Below are 27425 nucleotides of genomic sequence, written 5' to 3' on the forward strand. Positions count from 1 at the left end.
AGTTTCTCGTTGTGTTTGTCTAGTGTTGTGTGTGATTGATTTTCTGTCGTGTGTTGTGCTTGTATATTATATTACTTATTCGCTCGGTTGAGCTTTACTCCACTGTGTTGGAGCGTTTTACGCACATGGTTTGTGCGCCTTTTGTTTTGTCGCCTTCGTGCGTAGTTTCGCCTTCGGGCCAGTTTGTTCAATTTTTCCCTTGTTGGGAATTGCACTAAAGTCTTTTGGACTATACTTCGGTGTCCTGCGCTTGATTCCACCACTACACCCACCTACAGCATTCCTGACAATATCAAAATACTTACTTTGAAATGTATGTAAAAGTAGTTAAAATACTTAAAATAGTATTTGAATCAAGTTCTGCATTACCGTAATGCGATTAATTAGACAGTGACATTTAGCGGAGTTACACATTGTCTTGTAACTACAGTGCATTGCAAAATGGCGATACTGTACTGTTGACTCACGTTGCACACACTTGTATCAGGGAGACTCCTCCGCCCCCACTTGTACTTTATACTCCTCTTGAACAATGCTGATCTCATCGGTGAGGTTCATTTTGATCTCAAACTTTGGCAAAACTAGATATAAAAGAACAGACGTTAACTCATGAATGTTTCAGTATTGTAATGTATTGATTCAACTGGCAGATCCATAATATTATGTAGCATGAAAGGTAAAAGAAAGAAGCTCAATTTACCATATTTTTCTACCTTGAAGTGATGGAATATTTTGTTATCACCAATCCACACTACAATAGCATAAGATCCTACAGGTGCTTCAGAGTTCAGGGGGTGAGAAAGCTGCAGAATGTTGCCACTGGATGAAGTATTGACCCACTGTCCAATCCTGTTCTGATGAACATCCTATTGATTCATAGAACAAGGGACATGTTTAGTAGGGCACAACATTGTGAAACGTTCACATACAAATATGTTATGTAGGCCAAACGTGCCTGTCTGACATGTAGAATAAGGAGTCACGTCAGTTCTATTCATTACATTCTATCTGCAACGTTCCGAAGTTTGCTTGTTGAAGGTGGCCCAGATGTTATCACATAAAGCTTATAGGGAGTCTTCTAGTAACTGCCATGTGGAAATGAATGATGACCTCCAGTACCTAGCTGGTGGAGTCATTGTCTTATGTCGTAGTATTTAGTGACAGTCATCATAAATTGACAGACTAATAAGGCTCTTACCTCAAGTTCCACAATGTTGTACTGTGAAGGGCAAGACAAAAGATTGGTTAATGTTTTATGAATAACTCTCAAATTCCCCCAAAATGACCAAAAGAGCAAAACTGTCTACAACTATAGGAACCAGGTAGGTGCTTGGATTTGTCTCTTCAACTAAACATCACAAGTAGTATTTGCACTGGAACTCTAATGTCAATTCAATAGATTAATTCAATCTCAGGAAGAAAAATCCCATACATTCCAATCTGACCTACAGTATATGAATGGACAACCCCATGTCCTGTGGTGAAGGTTTGAGGATCTTAAAATCCACCCACACAGGTTTATTTAGAGAACCTCTGCAGAACCTTTGCCCTGAGTGCTATGTGCCTCAAATGTTTGTGTAGCCTTATCAAACAGACAGATTTTGGATTTTGCCCAATAGTTGTTCAAAACATTTCCCATTTCCAAAGTCTTATTGTTCATGGAGTACTAACAAGATTTGTATGACATGTCATGGCTACTTGATTGCTGAATTAAAATAACAATTTACAGTATATTCTACATAATAAGCCTTGTCCGTAAGGCAGGAGCCTATGTCCTGTTTCTGTAGCATGAAGGAGCCTGGACAGGACGCTAGTCTATTGCTGGGCATTAACCTCAATCCATCTCCTTAATGTTCAGTGCCAAGCAGAGTGGCATCAGGTCTCATTTTTAGAGTCTTTGGTAAGGCTCGACACCCTCAACCTTCCATTCTCAGTGAGGACACTAACCACAAGGCCGCAGAGTTGAGTTGGTTGGACAATATCGTACATAGTGTTACATAATACCTGATTGCTATGTCTATCAGACAGTAATGTGACGTTGTGACCCTTGAGATTCTTCTGTATCTGTCTTTCTGTTTGAAAGAGTGGAGATACTGATCTAAAGGACGACCAAATACAGGTAATTGTTTTCAATATTCAATGTTGCACATTTTCAACACTCACCAGCTGATTGACAGGGCTAAAACTGGTATCCAAGGTGATCACTCTAAACTGTACTGTAAAAAATACAATGAAAGACAAAGACAGGCACTCAATGAGAGTTTTAGAAGCATAATTTTTCTAACTTTCCCAGGTTTTCCAGAAATCCATGTTGAAGGATTCCCAGATTCCAGGAATCTTTCAGCCAGGATTTCTGAAAAACCTGGGATTTTCAGGAAAGTTACCAGAATTTTGCAAGACAAACTTTTGACAGCTTTTCTGGATAATATTTTAGTGTTGGTACTAAGGCCCCAATTCAATAAATTGCAGATAAAGGAAAACTGCACTGCGAGTTCGCTGAAAATATTTACACTATCGATATCTTTGTATTTATTTTATGTAACCCTTATTTTACCAGGTAAGTTGACTGAGAACACATTCTCATTTACAGCAACAACCTGGGGAATAGTTACAGGGAGAGGAGGGGGGATGAATGAGTCAATTGGGATCCAATGATAATGTCCAGCAGAGGAACAGCTTCTAACATGTGGTATGTTGGTTCAAACTCCAGTGTACATATTCTGAGTGAACCCACAGCTGATTTTTTCTTTATCTGCACCTAATGGTCCTCTTTCAAGTGTCTCTGGGATGACAGAGCAACCCATCATAGAAACATACTACCACCTAATTGTCCTGTTTCTTAGCAAGCAGACTAATTGTGTACTGGCTCTGTGTAAAATTACCTGTTTGTCCCGGGTTGTAGATTGGTTTATCCGTTTGGACGAATGTCATCGGGCTATACGGTTTGATCATGACTTTTCTCTCCTCTGTCGATAGAAAAGTTTCACCTCGAATCTCCACCTTAAATCTTTGCACTTCGTCACTCTCCACATGAGGGGCCTGTCAGGGAGAAAACAAACCAATAACATATGATCCAGTGTGGCTTAGTTGGTAAGAACGTGCTGCTAACAACATCAAGGTTGTGTAGATTCAATCACTTCTCCTTTCACCAGTGTGTTTTAAAAAAGCTTTTCTTTAGTAGTTGATGTCATCTTTTTTTATGTGAAATTTCAGCCTGAATTCCAGAAAAGTTATAGTAAGCATTGATATTTCCCAACAAATAAGATCGCATTGCACACACAATTAAGAGATGCATCACAAAGCTAAGAAGTACAGTAAACTCTTATTGGAATGGTTCTGGATGTCGACCTGGGCTGACCTGAAACTGGAAGCAGCGGTGAAACTCTTGGTCAGAACTCTCTTGGAGAATACTTTTGTTCTGTCCATCGGCGATCAGAGATATGGTCATGACCAGGGTCTCGTTGGGCTGCAGAAGGCTGGCACAAAGCTTAGCCTCTGAGCCTGCCTGGATCACTGCAGGAATGGCTACCATGAAAACCCTACAGAGAACATATGCATGCACAGCAACAAACACACAGGAAAATCAGTACAAAATGAGAGGGCACTTCTAAACAAGAAACTACAGATGTAGGATCTTAATTTGACCAGTATTGTCAAAGAAAAATAATCCTGCAGCAACAGGATTTGAACATTTAGTCCATAATGTTGCTTGATCAGTGGTTCCCTTACGAAAAAAAAAACATGAAATTCACATGTGATCACATCAACGAGAATACTTTACTTTAAAAGGCATAATTGACATTAATTCACTTTAAACAGTCATGGTCCCCTGCAGGTTTTGTGCTGTTCCAGGTTTGTTCCAGGGACGTCCCCAATAATGTTTTTAGGATGTTCTTAGAACGTTGTTTCATGGTCCACTGGAGGTTTTTGTCTAGTTGCGGTGAAAATACAGTACTTACAAGTTTTTGTATTTTGGGGGAGGGGGTGAATGGGCCAATAAAAAATCTAAAAATCAAGATAAAAAAATCAAGAATAATTTTTGAAAAGCCTATATTTGTAGGTAAAATACACAGAACAAATATCTTCAGAAAGGATAGATGAAAAACCATTCTAAATTTGCTCTCTGACAGAGAGAATGTTACTCCAGGACGAGACGCCACATTTCTGATTACTAAATTCTAACTGACTGCAGATTTACTTACGGTCTTGGAGTTTTTTGACAGACACAAAGCCAGTGAAAGCAGACAAAGAGTATCCATCTCCAAACGTGATGCCCAGAAGGAACCATGACTCAATGAGAGAAATAAAAACACCAGGTCAGCCTATATCCCAGTATTCCTACTGGCAAGACCTCCCTACTGCACTGTGTAGAGGACAAGCAGAGGAACCGGTGTAGCCAGGTTAAATGATTGAAGTAAAAGCCTCGTGAATATTTGACCAATTTGTGTCAATAACAGTGATTTTCAGTGATTGGCAGATTCTCTGGCTTTGAGACTACACATGCACCATCAATATACATACAGTACAGTGTACGACATTGGCTTGCACTATAACCTGATTACATCTCAATAGTTTGCATGCAATGCCTGTTTTTTTACTTTGTCCATAATATATAGTGGGGTCCAAAATTATTCAATCCCTTGATAAAGATGAGCAAAAAAGACTGTAAAATAAATAATACAAATACTGAGCTATATGGTATGATATTTTTTGGAACAGTTATATTATTTTATACTTATACAATTGTTCAGAGAAATATATTTTGTTTAACAAGTAATACCAAAAATCTCAAAAACATAAGGTTATAAATTATTGGATCCCCTCACCTTTCGGGGATAATGACACTGAGCCTTTTTCTCAAATGTTTTATGAGACTGGAGAACACATTGGGAGGGATCTTAGACCAATCCTCCATACAGAATCTTTCCCGATCCTTGATATCCTTCATCTGTGCTTATGGACTTTCCTCTTCAATTGAAACCACAGGTTTTCAATGGGGTTCAAGTCTGGAGACTGAGATGGCCATTGCGAAATGTAGATTTTGTGGTCAATTAACCCTTTTGGGTTTTTTTTATTTGTACTTGGGGTTATTGTCTTGCTGGAAGATTCACTTGAGGTTGTACCATGTGAGTTCATATGTTTACCTGTGAAGTGTACCTTTGACTTTTTTGTAGCTCAGGGAACAACATTGTACCCAGAGCCGGGGTGGCAAAGCCGGGCATGGACCCACAGATAGAATTTGTGCCCCCCCAGGTTTGTTTCCCCAAAAACATAACAAATGGTATATGAATTACAATGCACCTGACGACCTGTTGGATTTAACCAACATCTCCCGAGTGGCGCAGTGGTCTAAGGCGATCCTGGTTCGAATCCAGGCTCTGTCGTAGCTGGCCGTGACTGGGAGACCCATGGGGCGGTGCACAATTGGCCCAGCGTCGTCCAGGGTAGGGGAGGGAATGGCCGGCAGGGATGTAGCTCAGTTGGTAGAGCATGGCGTTTGCAACGCCAGGGTTGTGGGTTCGATTCCCATGGGGGGCCAGTATGAAAAAATAAATAATGTATGCACTCACTAACTGTAAGTCGCTCTGGATAAGAGTGTCTGGTAAACCAAAACTGAACCAGTATATTTTGATTTGTTTAACACTTTTTTGGTTACTACATGATTCCATATGTGTTATTTCATAGTTTTGATGTCTTCACTATTATTCTACAATGTAGAAAATAGTAAAAATAAAGAAACACCCTTGAATGAGTAGGTGTTCTAAAACTTTTGACCTGTAGTATATATGCAGGACTCACACATACTGGTAGCCTAGTTTCAGCTGAATATCATCAGTCAAACTGGTCTCACAGACTAGACATAACATAGTAAAAGTAAATCCGGTACAATCATATTAGTAAGATGTGTTACGTTTTGTATGGTTATACAAGACATATGACTACTTAAGGCATGGAAGGAGGGAGGGTTGGCGGCCATGTGGGGGGCAGGCGTATAACGCGTAAATACTGTATTCTCACTGCATCTATCAAAAACCTCCAGGGGACCATGAAACAACTTTCTAAGAACGTCCTAAAAATATTATTGGGGACGTCCCTGGAACAAACCTGGAACAGCACAAAACCTGCAGGGGACCATGACTGTTTAAATTGAATTAATGTCAATTATGCCTTTTAAAGTAAAGTATTCTCATTGACGTGATCACATGTGAATTTCATGTGTTTTTTTTCGTAAGGAAACCACTGATCAAGCAACATTATGGACTAAACGTTCAAATCCTGTTGCTGCAGGATAATCTTTCAATGACAATACTGGTCAAATTAAGATCCTACATCTGTCGTTTCTTGTTTAGAAGTGCCCTCTCATTTTGTACTGATTTTCCTGTGTGGTTTGTTGCTGTGCGTGCATATGTTCTCTGTAGGGTTTACATGGTAGCCATTCCTGCAGTGATCCAGGCAGGCTCAGAGGCTAAGCTTTGTGCCAGCCTTCTGCAGCCCAACGAGACCCTGGTCATGACCATATCTCTGATTGCCAATGGACAGAACAAAAGTATTCTCCAAGAGAGTTCTGACCAAAAGTTTCACCACTGCTTCCAGTTTCAGGTCAGCCCAGGTCGACATCCAGAACCATTCCAATAAGAGTTTACTGTCCTTCTTAGCTTTGTGATGCATCTCTTAATTTTTGTGCAATGCCATCTTATTTGTTGGGAAATATCAATGTGGTGGCCTACCATAACTTTTCGGGATTCAAGCTGAAATTTGACATAAAAAAAGATGACATCAACTACTAAAGAAAAAGCATTTTTAAAACACACTGATTAAAGGAGAAGTGATTGAATCTTCACAACCTTGATGTTGTTAGCAGCACGTTCTTACCAACTAAGCTACACTGGATCATATGTTATTGGTTTGTTTTCTCCCTGACAGGCCCCTCATGTGGAGAGTGACGAAGTGCCAAAATTTAAGGTGGAGGTTTCAAGGTGAAACGTGTCTATCGACAGAGGAGAGAAAGGTCATGATTAAACCCTACAGTCCAATGACATTCATCCAAACAGATAAACCAATCTACAACCCGGGACACCCAGGTCATTTTACACAGAGCCAGTACACAATTAGTCTGCTTGCTAAGAAACAGGACAATTAGGTGTTAGCATGTTTCTATGATGGTTTGCTCTGTCATCACATGTTGCTGTGACAGTAAGGTACAGATAAAGAAAAAATCCACTGCGGGTTCACTCAGGATATGTACACTGGAGTTTGAACCAACATACCCCATGTTACAAGCTGTTCCTCTCCTCGACATTATCATTGGATATCGATAGTGTCAATATTTTCAGCAAACTCGCAGTGCAGTTTTCCTTTATCTGAATTGGGGCCTTAGTACCAACGGTGTAAAATATTATCCACAGTAGCTGTCAAAAGTTTGTCTTGCAAAATTCTGGTAACTTCCCTGAAAATCCCTGGTTTTCCAGAAATCCCGGTTGAAACATTCCTGGAATCTGGAAATCCTTCAATGAGGATTTCTGGAAAATCAATGAAAGTTAGCAAAATTGTGCTTCTAAAACTCTAATTGAGTGCCTGTCTTTGTTTTTTCATTGTCTTTTTACAGTACAGTTTAGAGTGATCACCTTGGATACCAGTTTTAGCCCTGTCAATCAGCTGGTGAGTGTTGAAAATGTGCAACATTGAATATTGAAAACAATGACCTATTTGGTCTTCCTTCAGAACAGTCTCCCCACTATTTCAAACAAAAAGACAGATACAGAAGAATCTCAAGGATCCCAACATCACAATACTGTGCGATAGACATGGCAATCAGCTATTATGTAACACTATGAACAGTTTTGTCCAACCAAATTGTTACAGTGTCCGCCTTATGGTTAAAGTGTCCACCCTGAGAATGGAAGGATGGGGATTCAAACCCCAGTCGAGCCATACCAAAGACGAAAAATGGGACCCGAAGCCTCTCTGCTTGGCACTCAGCATTAAGGAGACGGATTGGGGTTAATGCCGAGTGATAGACTAGCGTCCTGTCCAGGCTGCCTCAAGCTACAGAAACAGGAGATAGGCTCCTGCCCTATGGACAAGGACAAGGCTTATTATGTACATACTGTAAATGCTTATTTTCATTTTAAACGAGCCACCACATGTCATACACATCGCATTAGTACTTCATGAACAATAAGGCTTTGGAAATGGGCAATGTTTTGAACAACTATTTGGCAAAATCTTTAGCCAATGGTATCTGTTTGATAAGGCTACACAAACAGTTGAGACACATAGCACTCAATGAAAACATACTGTTCTCTAAGTAAACCTGTGTGGGCTGATTTGAAGGTCCTCAAACATTCACCACAGGACATGAGGTTTTCCATTCATATAGGTCAGATTGGAACGTATGAGAATGTTTTTCCTGAGATTGAATTAATCTACTGAATTGACATAAGAGCTCCAGTGCAAATACTACTTGTGATGATGAGTTGGAGACAAATCCAAGCACCTACCTGGTTCCTATAGTTGTAGACAGTTTTGCTCCTCTGGTCATTTTGGGGGAATTTGAGAGTTATTCATAAAACATTAACCAATCTTTTGTCTTGCCCTTCACAGTACAACATTGTGGAACTTGAGGTAAGAGCCTTATTAGTCTGTCAATTTATGATGACTGTCACTAAATACTACGACATAAGACAATGACTCCACCAGCTAGGTACTGGAGGTCATCATTCATTTCCACATGGCAGTTACTAGAAGACTCCCTATAAGCTTTATGTGATAACATCTGGGCCACCTTCAGCAAGCAAACTTTGGAACGTTGCAGATAGAATGTAATGAATAGAACTGACGTGACTCCTTATTCTACATGTTAGACAGGCATGTTTGGCCTACATTTACATTTTAGTCATTTAGCAGACGCTCTTATCCAGAGCGACTTACAGTTAGTGAATACATATTTTTTTATACTGGCCCCCCGTGGGAATCAAACCCACAACCCTGGCGTTGCAAACGCCATGCTCTATCAACTGAGCTACATCCCTGCCGGCCATTCCCTCCCCTACCCTGGGCCAATTGTGCGCCGCCCATGAGTCTCCCGGTCGCGGCCGGCTGCGACAGAGCCTGGATTCGAACCAGGATCTCTAGTGGCACAGTTAGCACTGCGATGCAGTGCCTTAGACCACTGCGCCACTCAGGAGGTAGGCCTACATGTGAATGTTACACAATGTTGTGCCCTGCTCAACGTGCCTCTTGTTCTATAAATCAACAGGATGTTCATCAGAACAGGATTGGACAGTGGGTCAATACTACATCTAGTGGCAACATTCTGCAGCTTTCTCACCCCCTCAACTCTGAAGCACCTGTAGGATCCTATACCATTGTAGTTTGGATTGGTGAAAAAAAAATATTCCATCACTTTGAGGTAAAAGAATATGTCAGGTTGAGCTTCTTTCTTTTACCTTTCATGCTACATAATATTATGGCTCTGGCAGTTGATCAATGCATCACAATCCTGGAACATTCATGAGTTAACTGTTCTTTTATATCTAGTTTTGCCAAAGTTTAAGATCTAAATGAACCTCACCAATGAGATCAGCATAGTTGAAGAGGAGTATAAAGTAGTGTGTGCAATGTGAGTCAACACTATTGACGTTTTGCAATGCACTGTAGTTACAAGACAATGTGTAACTCCACTAAATGTCACTCTCCATTTATGCTAATGCTGACCTGGATTCAAATACTATTTTCAATATTTCAATTACTTTCACATACATTTCAAAGTAAGTATCTGGATATTGTTTCTTTAAAAATACAAGTAGTTGAATATTGGAATGTATTTGGAAATATACAGTACTTGGAAAGTATTAGCATGTATTTGAAAATATTTAAATATATATATTTGTATTTTCAAATACAAATATTTTAAGAATTTGTGCATTTGCACCCATGTCTGTTTGGTCCTAGGAATATTTAAAATAATATATTTAGAAACAAGTATTTGAATATAGTTTCAAATAGTAGGCTATCTATAAGAAATTATTTGAAAATACTTTCAAATACTTCAAATAGAAGTAGTTGAATTGCCCATAAAATTTGAAAATAATCAAATACACAGAAAATGAGGATTTAAATACAAATATTTAAATATGCATTTATTTGAACCCAGGTCTGCGCTAATGACAAATACTAATTGAAGACCTACAATGCTACTGCTCAATGTCATAAACTGCTCCTATGAGTCACTGACACTTCAAACGTTTGGGACACATTTGGCATTTACATGAAAAGCTGGGCCTGTATTCATAAAGCATCTCAGAGAAGCATTGTTACATCAATGAAAAGCCCAGCATGTCCAGCTGGCATTTGAGAGGGACCTGACAAGTACATTTCATCAGGAAGGAGAATGGAATCAGAATCTTCTCATGAGTTTCAACACAGCATGGAGGAGGCTGCAACTCGTCTAAATAGTAAGCTACAACCTTTATGGCCCTGACCGCCATGCCAGAATTTTACATTAATTGGTTTTCCCTCATGTAAGCCTAGAGGTCGTTCGGCTCGTGGGGCTTCTCTTCAACATGCTTTCTTGTGTGCCAAATCAGAGTTGTTGTGTATATGGCTGTATTTCATATAGGCCTACATTTTTGTACATGTTGTATGTGGGACCAATACCATGTGTAGCCTACTAAAGCATATGTGGGAACTCCTTCAAGACTGTTGGAAAGCATTCCAGGTGAAGCTGGTTGAGAGAATGCCAAGAGTGTGCAAAGCTGTCATCAAGGCAAAGGGTGGCTATTTGAAGAATCTCAAATATAAAATATATTGACAAGCTTAGTTTCAACGCAACAGTAGAGGAGGAGGGGACAGGCAAGTCATTAATCACAAGAATTTGGAAATGGGAAAAGTGATGACATAATTTGCCTGAAGTCTAATGAAAACAGCTTTTTTTATTGAGAGTGAACGGCATGATGCCAATATGTTTAATTAGATCATGAAGGCCTGTTTGTTTGACCTTCGGTGCTACATCATAATGTTACATTCATTTAATTTAATTAATGTATTCTGTTTTTGATCATGTTTTAAAATCTTATGTAAGCTGCACTGCAATTCAGCTTCTGCATTGTGAACTGCCATTGTGCATCATGGTGGCACGTGTGGTTGTGAAATAAACCATGCTATTATCATTTGTTTTTCTTTGACAGGTATTACACAGTCAGAGGAAAAACACATAGCACTCTCCTATCTGATTGGAAAACTCACATTTGTTGACAAACCCAAAATCTATGAACATGGATCAATTATCAAGGGCAAGGTAAGTCCAAATCCAGTGTTATTGTTTCTTGTACTTTGTTGAATTGTGGATGCCATTTGCTCTTTGACATTCCTGTTTACTTAACTACCAATGGTAGGTAACAGTGACGTATGTAGCATCACTTCATAGAACTTTCCCCCCTTTTTCCTCAGATAAACGTTGTTCACTTCAACAACACACCTATCTCTGACATGTTAGTTTACCTGTTGGAGAAGAAAGGCTGGTCCTCACATCGTCTCCAGAACCTAACCACGGACAGTCATGGTATTGCCAGTTTCTCCCTCAACACAACCAGTATGCCCAAAGAGAATATTAACCTCATAGTAAGTATGATTCCTTCTAGGCTTTGAAAGACTTTGAGACTCCGAAGACTCTTCATGCGCTATCCCAAATCACCCGCTTGACCCTACACCCTAGGGTCTATCATGCTCTTGTGGAGATCTGAGAAGATTCCCTTGGTATAATAAGCAATATGGTGAACTTCCACTTAGCCTATCAGAGGGCAAGGTGGAGCTCTAAGGGTTGATTTGGGATTGAGCCATCGTAGGGGAGGGTTGATCCAGTACGCCATCGTAGGGGAGACCGTTCCAAAGGGCTCCGTGGATGTCATCTACCTGGTGAGTAGAACCAGGAACAAGTTGTGACAACCTGCAAACCCAGGGTGTGTCTGAAATGGAACCCTATTCTCTAGTGCACTATTTTGACCAGGGTTATTTCAGACCTAGTCCCAGCCTCTCACCTTCAAAGAAAGGATGTCCCTATACAACACCAACACTCCTCATCATCTCCTTCTTGCTGACTTGATGGGATAACTGTTTTTCCCTCCTCCACGCAATAGTTCAGCATGGACACATGAAGGTTACCTGGTGAGGGAGTTTCATTAAGTAATTATGAACATACTGGAAGGTGCTTGATGACAATGATAGTGTGACATGCTCTTGCTTTGCAGTAACTGAGGGGGAAATCACCTTGAAGTTGGTAGTGGTTCCAGAGATGGCGCCATTGGTACAGGTCCTGGTGTACAGAATGCTACCCAGTGAGACTGTCATCGCCCACAGCATGAACCTCCCCACTGAGAAATGCTTCAGGCACAAGGTGTGTGTGTATGTGTGCATGCGTCTCTGAGTTAGTCATATCCTCAGTGACTGCACATCACAAACATAGTGTGTTCATTTTATGGAAGGTGAACATGTAATATTATTTGCAAAAATAACTCTGTAGTAAATACTACAGTAATGTCCGCTAAAACACAACACTTTAACTATAGGAAATACTACAGTATATAATTAGCATATACCCTGCCCATTCCCCTCCCCCATATCACAATTTGTGCCACTCATAAGTGAGAAACCTACATATAGTGAGACCTACATACAGTGGGGAAAAAAAGTATTTAGTCAGCCACCAATTGTGCAAGTTCTCCCACTTAAAAAGATGAGAGAGGCCTTTAATTTTCATCATAGGTACACGTCAACTATGACAGACAAAATGAGAAAAAAAATTCCAGAAAATCACATTGTAGGATTTTTTATGAATTTATTTGCAAATTATGGTGGAAAATAAGTATTTGGTCAATAACAAAAGTTTCTCAATCGAGGGAGATTATCAGTGGACTTGTATGTCTTCCATTTCCTAATAATTGCTCCCACAGTTGATTTCTTCAAACCAAGCTGCTCACCTATTGCAGATTCAGTCTTCCCAGCCTGGTGCAGGTCTACAATTTTGTTTCTGGTGTCCTTTGACAGCTCTTTGGTCTTGGCCATAGTGGAGTTTGGAGTGTGACTGTTTGAGGTTGTGGACAGGTGTCTTTTATACTGATAACAAGTTCAAACAGGTGCTATTAATACAGGTAACGAGTGGAGGACAGATGAGCCTCTTAAAGAATAAGTTACAGGTCTGTGAGAGCCAGAAATCTTGCTTGTTTGTAGGTGACCAAATACTTATTTTCCACCATAATTTGCAAATAAATTCATTAAAAATCCTACAGTGTGATTTTCTGGATTTTTTTTTCTTAATTTGTCTGTCATAGTTGACGTGTACATATGATGAAAATTACAGGCCTCTCTCATCTTTTTAAGTGGGAGAACTTGCACAATTGGTGGCTGACTAAATACTTTTTTTCCCCACTGTAAGTGAGAAACCTAACATATACTGTGTTCCCTACAGGTTATAGATAACAGCAGCTCTGAACTACCCGTCCAGACCCCAGTCCTACCTACCTACCTACCGACAGGCAATGGATAATTTTCTCTTGTAGTATTTCTCCAGTAGGTTTCCTGAAGTTTCCTCCACTTTTATGTCAAATATAATAAAAACAAAAACACTATAGTAAATACTACAGTAATGTCCGCAAAAACACTACAGTAAATTATACTACAATCCGATAAAACACTACAGTAAATACTACAGTATAGTACAGTCTGCAAAAACCCTACAGTAAATACTACGGTATACTACAATCCGCAAAAACAATATATTAATTACTATGGTATATACTACAGTTTTATTTTACTACAGTATTTATATATAGTTAAATGTAAATACTACAGTGAATAATACAGTAAAGTCAGCAAAAATTTGCAGTATTTATAGCATAGTATACTACTAGTTTTGTTTTACGTTTGTATACATTTACATTACATTTTAGTCATTTAGCAGACGCTCTTATCCAGAGCGACTTACAGGAGCAATTAGGGTTAAGTGCCTTGCTCAAGGGCACATTTACGTCATTTAGCAGACGCTCTTATCCAGAGCGACTTACAAATTGGTGCATTCACCCTATAGCCAGTGGGAAAACCACTTTACACTTTTTTTGGGGGTAGAAGGATTACTTTATCCTATCCCAGGTATTCCTTAAAGAGGTGGGGTTTCAAATGTCTCCGGAAGGTGGTGAGTGACTCCGCTGTCCTGGCGTCGTGAGGGAGCTTGTTCCACCATTGGGGTGCCAGAGCAGCGAACAGTTTTGACTGGGCTGAGCGGGAACTATGCTTCCGCAGAGGAAGGGAGCCAGCAGGCCAGAGGTGGATGAACGCAATGCCCTCGTTTGGGTGTAGGGACTGATCAGAGCCCGAAGGTACGGAGGTGCCGTTCCCCTCACTGCTCCATAGGCAAGCACCATGGTCTTGTAACGGATGCGAGCTTCAACTGGAAGCCAGTGGAGTGTGCGGAGGAGGGGGTGACGTGAGAGAACTTGGGAAGGTTGAACACCAGATGGGCTGCGGCATTCTGGATGAGTTGTAGGGGTTTAATGGCACAGGCCGGGAGGCCAGCCAACAGCGAGTTGCAGTAATCCAGACGGGAGATGACAAGTGCCTGGATTAGGACCTGTGCCGCTTCCTGTGTAAGGCAGGGTCGTACTCTCCGAATGTTGTAGAGCATGAACCTGCAGGATCGGGTCACCGCCTTGATGTTAGCGGAGAAACGACAGGGTGTTGTCCAGGGTCACGCCAAGGCTCTTCGCACTCTGGGAGGAGGACACAACGGAGTTGTCAACCGTGATGGCGAGATCATGGAACGGGCAGTCCTTCCCCGGGAGGAAGAGCAGCTCCGTCTTGCCAGGGTTCAGCTTGAGGTGGTGATCCGTCATCCATACTGATATGTCTGCCAGACATGCAGAGATGCGATTCGCCACCTGGTTATCAGAAGGGGGAAAGGAGAAGATTAGTTGTGTATCGTCAGCGTAGCAATGATAGGAGAGGCCATGTGAGGATATGACAGAGCCAAGTGACTTGGTGTATAGGGAGAATAGGAGAGGGCCTAGAACTGAGCCCTGGGAGACAGCTTCTCGCCACGCCACTTGGTAGGAGCGACCGGTCAGGTAGGACGCAATCCAGGAGTGAGCCGCGCCGGAGATGCCCAGCTCGGAGAGGGTGGAGAGGAGGATCTGATGGTTCACAGTATCAAAGACAGCAGACAGGTCTAGAAGGACAAGAGCAGAGGAGAGAGAGTTAGCTTTAGCAGTGCGGAGAGCCTCCGTGACACAGAGAAGAGCAGTCTCAGTTGAATGACCAGTCCTGAAACCTGACTGGTTTGGATCAAGAAGGTCATTCTGAGAGAGATAGCAAGAGAGTTGGCTAAAGACGGCACGCTCAATAGTTTTGGAAAGAAAAGAAAGAAGGGATACTGGTCTGTAGTTGTTGACATCAGTGGGATCGAGTGTTGGTTTTTTTGAGAAGGGGTGCAACTCTCGCTCTCTTGAAGACGGAAGGGACATGGCCAGCGGTCAAGGATGAGTTGATCAGCGAGGTGAGGTAGGGGAGAAGGTCACCGGAGATGGTCTGGAGAAGAGAGGATGGGATGGGGTCAAGCGGGCAGGTTGTTGGGCGGCCTGCAGTCACAAGTCGCAGGATTTTATCTGGAGAGAGAGGGGAGAAAGAAGTCAAAGCATAGGGTAGGGCAGTGTGAGTAGGACCAGCAGTGTCATTAGACTTAACAAACGAGGATCGGATGTCGTCAACCTTCTTTTTCAAAGTGGTTGACGAAGTCATCCACAGAGAGAGAGGAGGGGGATTCAGCAGGGAGGAAAATGTGGCAAAGAGCTTCCTAGGATTAGAGGCAGATGCTTGGAATTTAGAGTGGTAGAAAGTGGCCTTAGCAGCAGAAACAGATGAAGAAAATGTAGAGAGGAGGAGTGAAAGATGCCAGGTCGGCAGGGAGTTTAGTTTTCTTCCATTTCCGCTCCGCTGCCCGGAGCTCTGTTCTGTGAGCTCGCAATGAGTCATCAAGCCACGGAGCTGGAGGGGAGGACCGAGCCGGCCGGGAGGATAGGGGACACAGAGAGTCAAAGGATGCAGAAAGGGAGGAGAGGAGGGTTGAGGAGGCAGAATCAGGAGATTGGAGGGAGAAGGATTGAGCAGAGGGAAGAGATGATAGGATGGAAGAGGAGAGAGTAGTGGGAGAGAGAGAGCGAAGGTTGCGGCGGCGCATTACCATCTGTGTAGGGGCAGAGTGAGTAGTGTTGGAGGAGAGCGAGAGAGAAAAGGAAACAAAGTAGTGGTCGGAGACATGGAGGGGAGTTGCAGTGAGATTAGTAGAAGAGCAGCATCTAGTAAAGATGAGGTCAAGCGTATTGCCTGCCTTGTGAGTAGGGGGACGGTGAGAGGGTGAGGTCAAAAGAGGAGAGGAGTGGAAAGAAGGAGGCAGAGAGAAATGAGTCAAATGTGGACGTAGGGAGGTTGAAATCCCCCAAAACTGTGAGGGGTGAGCCATCCTCAGAAAGGAACTTATCAAGGCGTCAAGCTCATTGATGAACTCTCCAAGGGAACCTGGAGGGCGATAGATGACAAGGATATTAAGCTTAAATGGGCTAGTGACTGTGACAGCATGGAATTCAAATGAGGAGATAGACAGATGGGTTAGGGGAAAAATTGAGAATGTCCACTTGGGAGAGATGAGGATTCCTGTGCCACCACCCCTCTGACCAGATGCTCTCGGGGTATGCGAGAACACATGGTCAGACGAGGAGAGAGCAGTAGGAGTAGCAGTCTTTTCAGTGGTAATCCATGTTTCCGTCAGCGCCAGGAAGTCGAGGGACTGGAGGTTAGCATAGGCTGGGATGAAGTCAGCTTTGTTGGCAGCAGAACGGCAGTTCCAGAGGCTGCCTGAGACCTGGAACTCCAGGTGTGGGGTGCGTGCAGGGACCACCAGGTTAGAGAGGCAGCAGCCACGCGGTGTGAGGCGTTTGTGTAGCCTGTGCAGAGAGGAGAGAACAGGGATAGGCAGAGGCATAGTTGACAGGCTGTAGCAAATGGCTACAATAATGCAGAGGAGATCGGAATGAAATGAACTAAACATCTGGGAGAGGAGAGAGCAGGGCCTCCCTCACCAAAACTTCCACCTCAGAAACTATAATTGTTTCACTGAACCACCCGAACAAAAACTCTCCCAACTTCCACCTTTAGAAATCAGAATTGTTGTGAACCACAGCGGTTCAATGTTTCAAGGAATAGACTCAACCCACTTTATTCAGCTAGCTAACTATGACACCATAGCTAACTAGCATGCTAGCATCCAATAACACACCGTTTAGCACCAACACTTGGTTACAACAAACTACCAATAGTGTGTTAACACACCAAACAGATAATTCGTGTCCGTGTCTAGTTCCTTTCATAACGCAGCAATAATTAAACGTTGGCTAGCTAGCACAAATAAATTGTATTTAGCTGCCACAGTACAGCACACAATGGCTACTGTGTTGACTCTGTTCGAAAAACGGCTAGCTAGCTAGCTTCGTGCTACACCCGGCACCGCCGAAAACAATGCTAACCTACAATAACTACCCACAACAGCCCACGATGCCTAACTATGACACCATAGCTAACTAGCATGCTAGCATCCAATAACACACAGTTTAGCACCAATACTTGGTTACAACAAACTACCAATAGTGTGTTAACACACTAAACAGATAATTCGTGTCCGTGTCTAGTTCCTTTCATAACGCAGCAATAATTAAACGTTGGCTAGCTAGCACAAGTATATTGTATTTAGCTACTACAGTACAGTTAGCTGGTCGTGTTGGCTAGCTAGCAATGGCTACTGTGTTGACTTTGTTTGAAAAAGCGGCTAGCTAGCTAGCTAACCCGTGCTACACCGGCACCGCCGGAAAACAATGCTAACCTACAATAACTACCCACAACAGCCCACGATGCCTAACTATGACGCCATAGCTAACTAGCATGCTAGCATCCAATAACACACACAGTTTAGCACCAATACTTGGTTACAACAAACTACCAATAGTGTGTTAACACACCAAACAGATAATTCGTGTCCGTGTCTAGTTCCTTTCATAACGCAGCAAAAATTAAACGTTGGCTAGCTAGCACAAATATATTGTATTTAGCTACTGCAGTACAGTTAGCTGGTCGTGTTGGCTAGCTAGCAATGGCTACTGTGTTGACTTTGTTTGAAAAAAACGGCTAGCTAGCTAGCTTCGTGCTGCGGGCCTATCTACAATACCTAACTACAATCTAAATACATAATTAAGCCTTACTCGACAAAGCCAAATAACGCCAAACTTACCCGACGCCAGCTAACATTTGTCTTCTGCAATCAGTAGGTGTAATTAAGTACAGTAGCTACTAACTACCTAACGTTGATGGCTCAGATAATGAGGTTAGAAAAACGGCTGAATGGTAGGTAGCTAGCTGGCTTAATTACAGGTACTCTTAAGCGTGAAATAACATTGGAAACAACTCTCCACCGTTGCTAAACGTTACCAGTAGCTACCCGCTAGCTAGCTAGCCTCGTGCTTCGCCGGGCTCCGCCGTAAACAATACTTACCTACAATAATTACCTACGGAAACCTACAATAACTACCTAAATAACTACCTAAATGAACTACCTACAATACCTAACTACAACTACCTACCTACGATCTAAATACATGGTTTAAGCTTTACTCAACACCATATAAGAAGCCAAGCTTACCTCCTGCTAGAGAAAACACAACCTCTCCCGACCACAGCCACGAGTCTACACGGGGCATGATGATGTCTGCTCTGTAACAATAAAAATGCACTATCTTGAGTTCATATGCATGACACATTGCAAAAATACTATGCATATTATGCATAAAACTGACCAAATGTAATCATCATTTGTATGGAGTATGGTGGCCATTGGCTCAACTTACCCCATGGTCATTGGCAAACATCATGATGACCTCTTCCTAAAGATTTGGTCAAATTATGTATTTTATATATGGTTTCCTGGAAACAAGGGGTAGTTCAATTAACCCTTTGGCTCAAATGACCCCACTCCACTACAGGGTGCACCGGGTGTGATTACAGCTAATGGATTTGATGGAGGTGCCTTTCCACCTCCGCCAGCCATAGAGTCAGTCGGTCCGTACGTTCTTCCCCAGTACATGGATATCGGATCTTGGGGAAGTTCGTTAAGTGCACTTCACAGTGAGGCTGACCTCGGGTGAAAGCCCTCTTAGCGCTTGCCTAATATCAAAACATACAGTAGTGGTGTAGATTAGGAACCTGTACCTCTTTAAGCTGCATTAGAGAGTAGGCCAGGTTTCTCTAAGGAAAGAGGTCCTCTTAGCTAAATGGGACTCCATGGTTACATAAAGCTTAAATACATTTTGAAAATTAAAACAAACAGTGTTCAATGAATTTATACAGTAATACTCCAATGCTCTCTATGGGACACTTAGTGGCTTTCTGTTTGAATTCTGACCTCTGTATTACAGGGAGTCTGGATCAGCAGATGTGCCCCTCACTGTCCCAGACACCATCACCACCTGGGAGACAGAGGCATTCTGCCTGGCCCCTGGCGGCTTCAATCTGGTTCCTCCAGTGAAACGTACAGTCTTCCAACCCTTCTTCCTGGAACTCACCCTGCCCTAGTCCATCGTCCGTGGAGAGCACGTTGAGCTGAAGGTCACTGTGTTCAACTACAGTGGCTTGCGGAAGTATTCACCCCACTTGGCATTTTTCCTATTTTGTTGCCTTACAACCTGGAATTTAAATGGATTTTTTGGGTGTTTGTATCATTTGATTTACACAACATGCCTACCACTTCGAAGATGCTAAATACATTTTTTTGTGAAACAAACAAGAAATAAGACAAAAAAACAGAAAACTTGAGCATGCATAACTATTCAGCTTGATCCTTCTGCCGAAGAATGGCCCCCTGGAGACGGACTTGGGCGGCGTCCCAGACCTGTCCGGCCCTGCGGAACCACTCGTCGACAGCGGGCGCATCGGTCTGGCTGGGTGTCCAAGGGGCCAGGGCCGGCTGGTACCCCAGGACGCATTGGAAGGGAGTGAGCCCTGTGGAGGTGTGAACGAGGGAGTTCTGGGCATATTCTGCCCAGGGAAGAAACCTTGCCCACTCACCCTGCCGGTCCTGACAGTGGCAACGAAGAAACCTCCCCAGCTCCTGGTTCATGCGCTCCACCTGCCCATTTGACTGAGGCCTATACCCGGAGGTGAGGCTGGCCGTGGCCCCGATCTTCTCCAGAAAATCTTTCCACACTCGGGAGGTGAATTGGGGGCCTCGGTCCGAGACGATGTCCTCTGGAAGTCCATAGTGCCAGAAGACCTGTTGGAACAGGACCTCAGCGACCTGGAGAGCAGAAGGAAGACCAGTTAGTGGCAAAAAACGGCATGATTTTGAGAACCGATCTACGACCACCATGACTGTGGTGAAGCCGTCAGAATGTGGAAGGTCGGTGACAAAGTCTATGGACAGGTGTGACCAAGGTCGCTGAGGCACTGGTAGAGGAACTAGTTTGCCTGCCGGGGCGTTCCTAGGCATCTTCGTTTGGGCATATACGGAACAGGAGTAGACATAGCGAGAGACATCAGAAGCCAAGGTGGGCCACCAGTATTTTTGTGCTAGAGAATGAAGGGTGCGCATAATACTGGAGTGCCCTGTCGTAAGGGTGGTGTGCGCCCAGATCAGCAGGCGGTCACGGACACTGGTGGGTACATACACGCGCCCCGGAGTGGTCCTCCTAAGCCGCCAGGTGGATGTCTTCATCCACATCCTAAATGACAGGTGCAACGATGAGAGATGGGGGCAGGATTGGACCCCCAGATCCTTCCTCTCTCCGGTATGGTGCATCCTGGAGAGTGCGTCGACTTTCACATTCTGGAATCCTGGGCGGTAAGACAGAATGAATTGAAAGCGAGTAAGAAATTGGGCCCACCTGGCTTGACGAGAGTTCATCTGTTTCGATGCCCGTATGTGCTCCAAATTCCGGTGGTCAGTAAGAATCCGGAATGGATGAACTCTAGCCAGTGTCTCCATTCCTCCAGAGGGAGGACCACTGCCAACAGCTCCCTGTCTCCAACTCCATAGTTCCTCTCTGCGGGGGTAAGCTTTTTAGAGAAAAAGGCACAGGGATACATTTTCTCTGGCTTACCATGCTGCTGGGAGAGGACCACACCCACGCCCTCCTCCGATGTGTCCACCTCCAGGATGAAAGGACACAATGGATCTGGGTGTTTTAGGATGGCCGCTGTGGTGAACCTCTCCTTCAGCCTTTGAAGGCAGCGTCAGCCTCAGGGTTCCAGGCCAGCTTCTGAGGCCCACCCTTAAGGAGAGAGGTGAGCGGGGCGGCTATGGAGCTGAAGGACCTGATGAAACGCTGGTAGAAATTGGCGAAGCCCAGGAAGCTCTGAAGGCCCTTGATGATGGTGGGGACTGGCCATGACCTGACGGCGTCCATCTTCGCTCTTTCCATGAACACACCCTGAGGACTGATCCTGTATCCCAGGAAGGAGATGGCCTGTTGGTGGAAATCGCATTTCTCCCCCTTCACCAACAGGCTGTGTTTTCCCGGAGGTGGATTAGGACAGCTCTGACGTCCCTGACGTGCTCCTCGAACGTAGCCGAGTAGATCAGGATATCGTCGATGTACACCACCACCTGTCTACTCAGCATGTCTCGGAACACGTCATTGATGAAGGACTGGAACACAGAAGGTGCGTTGGCGAGGCCGTAGGGCATGACGCAGTATTCATAGTGGCCTGAGGTAGTGCTGAATGCCGTCTTCCACTCATCTCCTTCCCGGATTCGGATCAGGTTGTAGGCACTCCTCAGGTCCAACTTCGTAAAGTACCGGGCCCCTCGTAGCTGCTCGATGGCCAACGGAACCAGAGGGAGGGGGTACCGGTACTTGGTGGTGACTGTGTTCAACCCCATGTAGTCAATGCACGGCCTCAGTCCTCCGTCTTTTTTGGCCACGAAGAAGAAGCTGGCAGAGGCAGGAGAGGTAGAGCGTCTGATGAACCCCTGTTTCAGGGTCTCCGCCACATACTTCTCCATGGCCTTAGTCTCCGCCATGGAAAGGGGGTAAATACGACTCTTCGGGGGGTCCCTCCAGCAGGTCAATGGCGCAGTCCCAGGGACTGTGAGGAGGGAGACACGGAGCCTTTGATGAAGAGAAGACATCAGAGAGATCTGTGTACTCACGTGGAATGTTGGGCTGGAGGGCGGACTCCGTACTCTCCACTGACGTGGAACAACAAACCACCGGCAGGCAGGTCTTCCGGCATGAGGTGGACCAGGCTGTGATCCTCTTGGTGATCCAACTGATGGTGGGGTTGTGTAGTCTGAGCCAGGGAAATCCCAAGACGATCCGGTGAAGGGGTGACGTGACGATGTGGAATGAAAGCTCCTCGTGGTGCGCCGGTAGTGTGGGAATGGTGATGGTGAGAGTGACGTGCGTAATGGTGCCTGATCCAAGTGGTTTATTGTCCAGCGAGGTGACGTGTAGCGGAGAAGGCAGTGGCACAGTGGGCAACCCCCATTCAGAGACCAGCTCCCAATCTATAAGGTTCCCCGCTGATCCGGAATCTATCATTGCAGTGGAAATGGAAGAGAAGGAATAACCAGTCACTGTTATGGGAACTAAAAACAATGGTTTTGTTATAGGAGATGACGTAACACTCACGGAGCGGCTACGGGAGTCATACCGCCTAGATTGGGAGCCGCCAGAAGATCTGTGGTCCATGGTGGTGTAGCGGGTGCTGCCCACCTCCATGGGGCAGGGTGGCTTCCATAGCTCAGATGGGGTGCGCTTCGAGGCTCCGGGAGTTGTTGGGAACGCGGTCTGTCTCTCAACATGTCGTCAAGACAGATGGACATGGCGATGAGGATATCAAGGTCCATCTCGTCGTCCCGACATGCAAGTTCCATCTTGATGTCCTCCCGTAAGCCTCTCCTGAAGGACGTGTGCAGAGCACGCTTATTCCAGCCGGAAGACGCCGCCACCGTGCGAAAGCTCAGAGCGTACACGGACGTGGGCCCCTCTCCCTGTTGTAGCTGGAGGAGATGCTCACCCCCGTCCTTTCCCTCCGTGGGATGATCAAACACCGCCCTGAACCGAGCGAGGAAGGTGGAGTAGGGAGGCGTCTTTCCATTAAGTAGCGAAATCACCAGCGCTAACCTGGCTTGGTCAGATGGATATGCCCCAGGCTGACGCGCCAGATAAAGTGAAACCTGTAGCAGGAAGCCGTTACATTTAGTAGTTTTACCGTCATAGCGCTCCGGTAGGGCGAGGGTTCGCTCAGAAGTGGGTGATAGCACGGGAACAGGTGGATTGGATGCACTCGCCGCTCCCTGAGGTGGAACCGGAGCGCTAGGCAGATTATGCAGAGTTTGGAGCACTTCATGCATGGCGGCGTTCAACTGGGCAAGCTGCTGCTGGTGCTGGTCGAGACACTTGGAAACTCCTGCTGCATCCATTTTCGTGAGTGGTGTGTAATTCTGTGATGAGTACTGAGTATACGAAGAGGCAGGACGCAGATGCAGGAATTAACAAGGTAAAGGTTTACTTAACAATGAGAAAGAGAATAACAAAGAGCATGTAAACGACACGACGCTAACAATTACGTACAACAATTAACAAACCGTCCAGGGCTATATAGAGGTGGTGATGAGATGATGAGGTGCAGGTGCGCTGGAGGTGATTAGGGTGCGTTGGGTTTCCATTCCTGTGTTTGCCGAGGTGGTGTGCTCAGACCGGTGGCTCAGTAGACCGGCGAATCTGAGTGCCGGAGGGGAGCAACGGGAGGAGACGTGACAAAGGGGGATGAATGCTTTTGCAAGGCACTGTACCTGTCCGAGTGCATCATGGTACGGCACTGCACCACAATCATTTCTTGAGTTGTTGCAGTTGTCTAGTCAGTGTTTATTTTTACACCCAGTGTATCGGTCTTGGGTTTTCGATGTTATCTTACAAGTGTTCCTATTTGGCAGGTTTCTGTGACTCCGGCTCACTCCTTAGACTACACTCTCACACCCTTGAATGATGTCCAGTACTCATCATGCTTGTGTGCCAATGGACAAAAGACCTTCAGTTGGACAATGGCACCATCTGTCTTGGGTAAGTCACCAGTCTTCATTCAACCGTTCAAACAGCAGAATGGATGTAAACCTGAGTTGTGTTCTCTCAGTCACCGTATAGGATGTTGTGTAACCTGTGCTGCACTCTGTCTGACAATGTGTGTGTAGGGGTTGTGAATGTGTCCGTTAGTACAGAGGCTGTCCAGTCCCACGCTGCATGTGACAATGAAATTGCGAACGTACCAGAGAGAGGACGCATCGACACAGTCCCACAGAGCCTGCTGGTGAAGGTATGTAGTCTACTGCTGTGGTGAAACTTACTGCTGTACAGATACTATCTAGTGTAACTGCCTTTGACTGAAAATAATCTCCTCTCTTGCATCAAATGTTCACTTTGATTGAACTGATCCTCTCCATTCATCTTATCATCTGTGTGTCTACAGCAGAAGCTCTGACAGAGGAGGAGGAACTGAACTGCAACTCCCCAAGAATGTGGTGGATGGATCTGATCGAATTTCCCTCTCAGTCCTGGGTAAAATAAACCATTGTATTGTTTAGAGAGGCATAGTGAGTTTAGAGAGGCATAGTGGTGGGAAAAGCAACCCTTCTCCAGTGATAATGCTACTGTTGCTAAAGAGGACAGTCTTACAGAAGTCCCATGTTTACCTGTAGGTGACATTTTGGGTCGGGCCCTCAAGAACCTGGATGCCGTATGGGTGTGTTGAGCAGAATATGGCCCTCCTAGCCCCCAATATCTACATCCTGGAGTACCTGAGGAACACAGAGCAGCTCACTCCAGCCATCCGAGACAAGGCCACCAAGTTCCTCACTAGTGGTAAGAGAGGTCCTCAAAATATGGGTCGTACATTAGGCACCAAATGGAAGAAAACTGAGTTAAACAGGGCTGGATTTGTCCAAAAATAACCCTTTGTTTTCATTTTCCATTGAAGAACATTTTTAAACGTTTCATCACCGTGTGCCTTAATGACTATGACCCTGCTATCATGTAAATGATAGAGCTACAGCATAGATGACATCACAGTATCTTATCAACAGAGCATCAATGACCCAACACATGTAGGGACTTCCTGATGTTCTCCCACTGAAATAATTTGATCATAGAATATTGAGGCTGGGGGGGTAACTGATTGCATGTACAGTTGTGGTGAAAAGTTTTGAGAATGACACAAACATTAATTTTCACAAAGTCTGCTGCCTCAGTTTTGATGATGGCAATTTGCATATACTCCAGAATGTCATGAAGAGTGATCGGATGAATTGCAATTAATTGCAAAGTCCCTCTTTGCCATGAAAATGAACTTAATCCCCCAAAAAAACATTTCCACTGCATTTCAGCCCTGCCACAAAAGGACCAGCTGCAACACAGGTGAAAGTGTTGACGAGGACAAGGCTGGAGATCACTCTGTCATGCTGATTGAGTTAAAATAACAGACTGGAAGCTTTAAAAGGAGGGTGGTGCTTGAAATCATTGTTCTTCCTCTGTTAACCATGGTTACTTGCTGTTACGTTCTCCCCCTCGGGTGGAGTTTGTCTGAGGAGGAGATGTAAATGCCCGTGCCTACGCACACAATGTAAACTAGATGTATGGGGAAGAAATGTGGGATGTAACTAACTAAAATAACCAGACACAACAACCAGAACTCAATGTTAGCCCTGTGGGGACGTTTAGTAAGGTACTGAACAACATATATAGGATTATTTTATGTATCATTATGGCACATGTAGGGAGATGCCAAAGGTAAAATATAATAAACATGTTTGATATTTTATAATTCAGATACATGCTTAAATAAGGAATATAGACATGTAGTATATGCTGTTTTTTAAATGAATGCATGTGTTCTTTCACAGAGGCTCTACGACTGTACAGACAATTGTTACTAGTTCAGCCAAAGAAATACACCCAGTTCAGGGAGCTCCAGGACAGTATGTTAATAAATATGGGAAATCTTGTAATGTTAAAGGAGGACCAATGGACTGTCCATTTGGGAATCCTGAATGTTGTTCCTGGGGGTGGATGGGCCTGCCATGGTTACAAAGCCCAACACGAAAATGGGGAGGTTAATTTAGAGGAAAACCTTGCAGACTTGTATCCAATACCTGACTGGGCTATGGGTCCTAATCAGGATGGGTCAAGTAATGAGGAAGATATATTGGTTTAAATATATGCGTGTGAAGTGAAACCACATATGGCAAGGCTAAGAATAAGTAAATGCACATGCTTACATTCATTTTAAAATTAATCTTTGTATTATTTGGGACATTATTGGAATGTCCCATAGGGGGGATTATATAGGATTATTTTATGTATCATTATGGCACATGTAGAGATGCCAAAGGTAAAATATAATAAACATGTTTGATATTTTATAATTCAGATACATGCTTAAATAAGGAATATAGACATGTAGTATATGCTGTTTTTTAAATGAATGCATGTGTTCTTTCACAGAGGCTCTCAAACAGTGTGCATTACATTAGTTTTTAAGAAGGGCCTAAGCCACGCAGCCAATAGAATGATAGAATGAGAGGCTTCATATAGAAAAAAAGCATTCATGACATTTTGGAGTGGACATTGTGTGACAGCTGGACGTTGAAAAAGAAGGGGTGGGGCAGAACTAAAATAAGTTAGGAATGTATGCATGTTTTTTTCATTTGTGTGTATATAAGAGATCTCTAAGCCAGAGAGAGACAGTTGTTCCATGGAGCAAACTCGGCTTTTGTTATGCAATAAAGTCTAATTCTTGAATTCACAAGCTCCGGTGTCTTGAGACAAAATTTTGAGTTGATTATCTATTAGTCAAATATTTCTACCACAACATATTGGCGAGCTTGCCAGGAGGTGAAAAATAGGGCTCAGAGACGGTGTACATCTGCAGTTGTGAAACGGCTTGGACGGACCATACAAACAAAAGCGGCCGTTTTTAAGAGGTAAGCCAAGTTCTTACTTATATAGTATAACGTTTGTGTGGTTCGATCCGGGGCTCGGCAACATCTGCAGAAATACCTAGTAGGTCTCTCCAAATATAAGAACCAGAAAATTAGACACTGGGAGCTTTTGAATTTAAAATACATGCTAAATGATGAAAAGCCTCGAGGGTTGCAATAAGTAGAAAATAGTATAAATAGGTCTGCCTGGGTTGGTGTAGGTCAGTCATTGTGGTTGAGTGGGGTGGGTTATCTGTCTCGTTTGAGTTGATCATTTGGTCAGTATGAATGCATCTGTTTGACTAAACCGACGGTTTGACGTGTCTTGTACTCGTCAATGACACTCGGTTGTTCGTCTGAACCG

At 43.9% G+C, this 27425-nt stretch overlaps 1 protein-coding gene and 1 pseudogene across 1 annotated transcript in view; one reads left to right on the forward strand and one right to left on the reverse strand.

Moving 5' to 3' along the window:
- LOC121567572 (alpha-2-macroglobulin-like) overlaps positions 1–4404 on the reverse strand; it is a 44879-nt gene extending 40475 nt beyond the window's left edge. The window contains 7 exon segments of the mRNA XM_045219780.1: positions 494–581; positions 701–866; positions 1199–1219; positions 2164–2216; positions 2883–3039; positions 3359–3539; positions 4203–4404. Coding sequence (XP_045075715.1) covers positions 494–581; positions 701–866; positions 1199–1219; positions 2164–2216; positions 2883–3039; positions 3359–3539; positions 4203–4288 — 752 coding nt within the window. The 5' untranslated portion in view covers positions 4289–4404.
- A 1896-nt stretch (positions 4405–6300) lies between these two features.
- The window catches only part of LOC121568462, a 46652-nt pseudogene continuing 25527 nt past the window's right edge, over positions 6301–27425 (forward strand).

Source organism: Coregonus clupeaformis, chromosome 6, assembly GCF_020615455.1.
Source record: "Coregonus clupeaformis isolate EN_2021a chromosome 6, ASM2061545v1, whole genome shotgun sequence".
In the NCBI taxonomy this organism is placed as follows: Eukaryota; Metazoa; Chordata; class Actinopteri; order Salmoniformes; family Salmonidae; genus Coregonus; species Coregonus clupeaformis.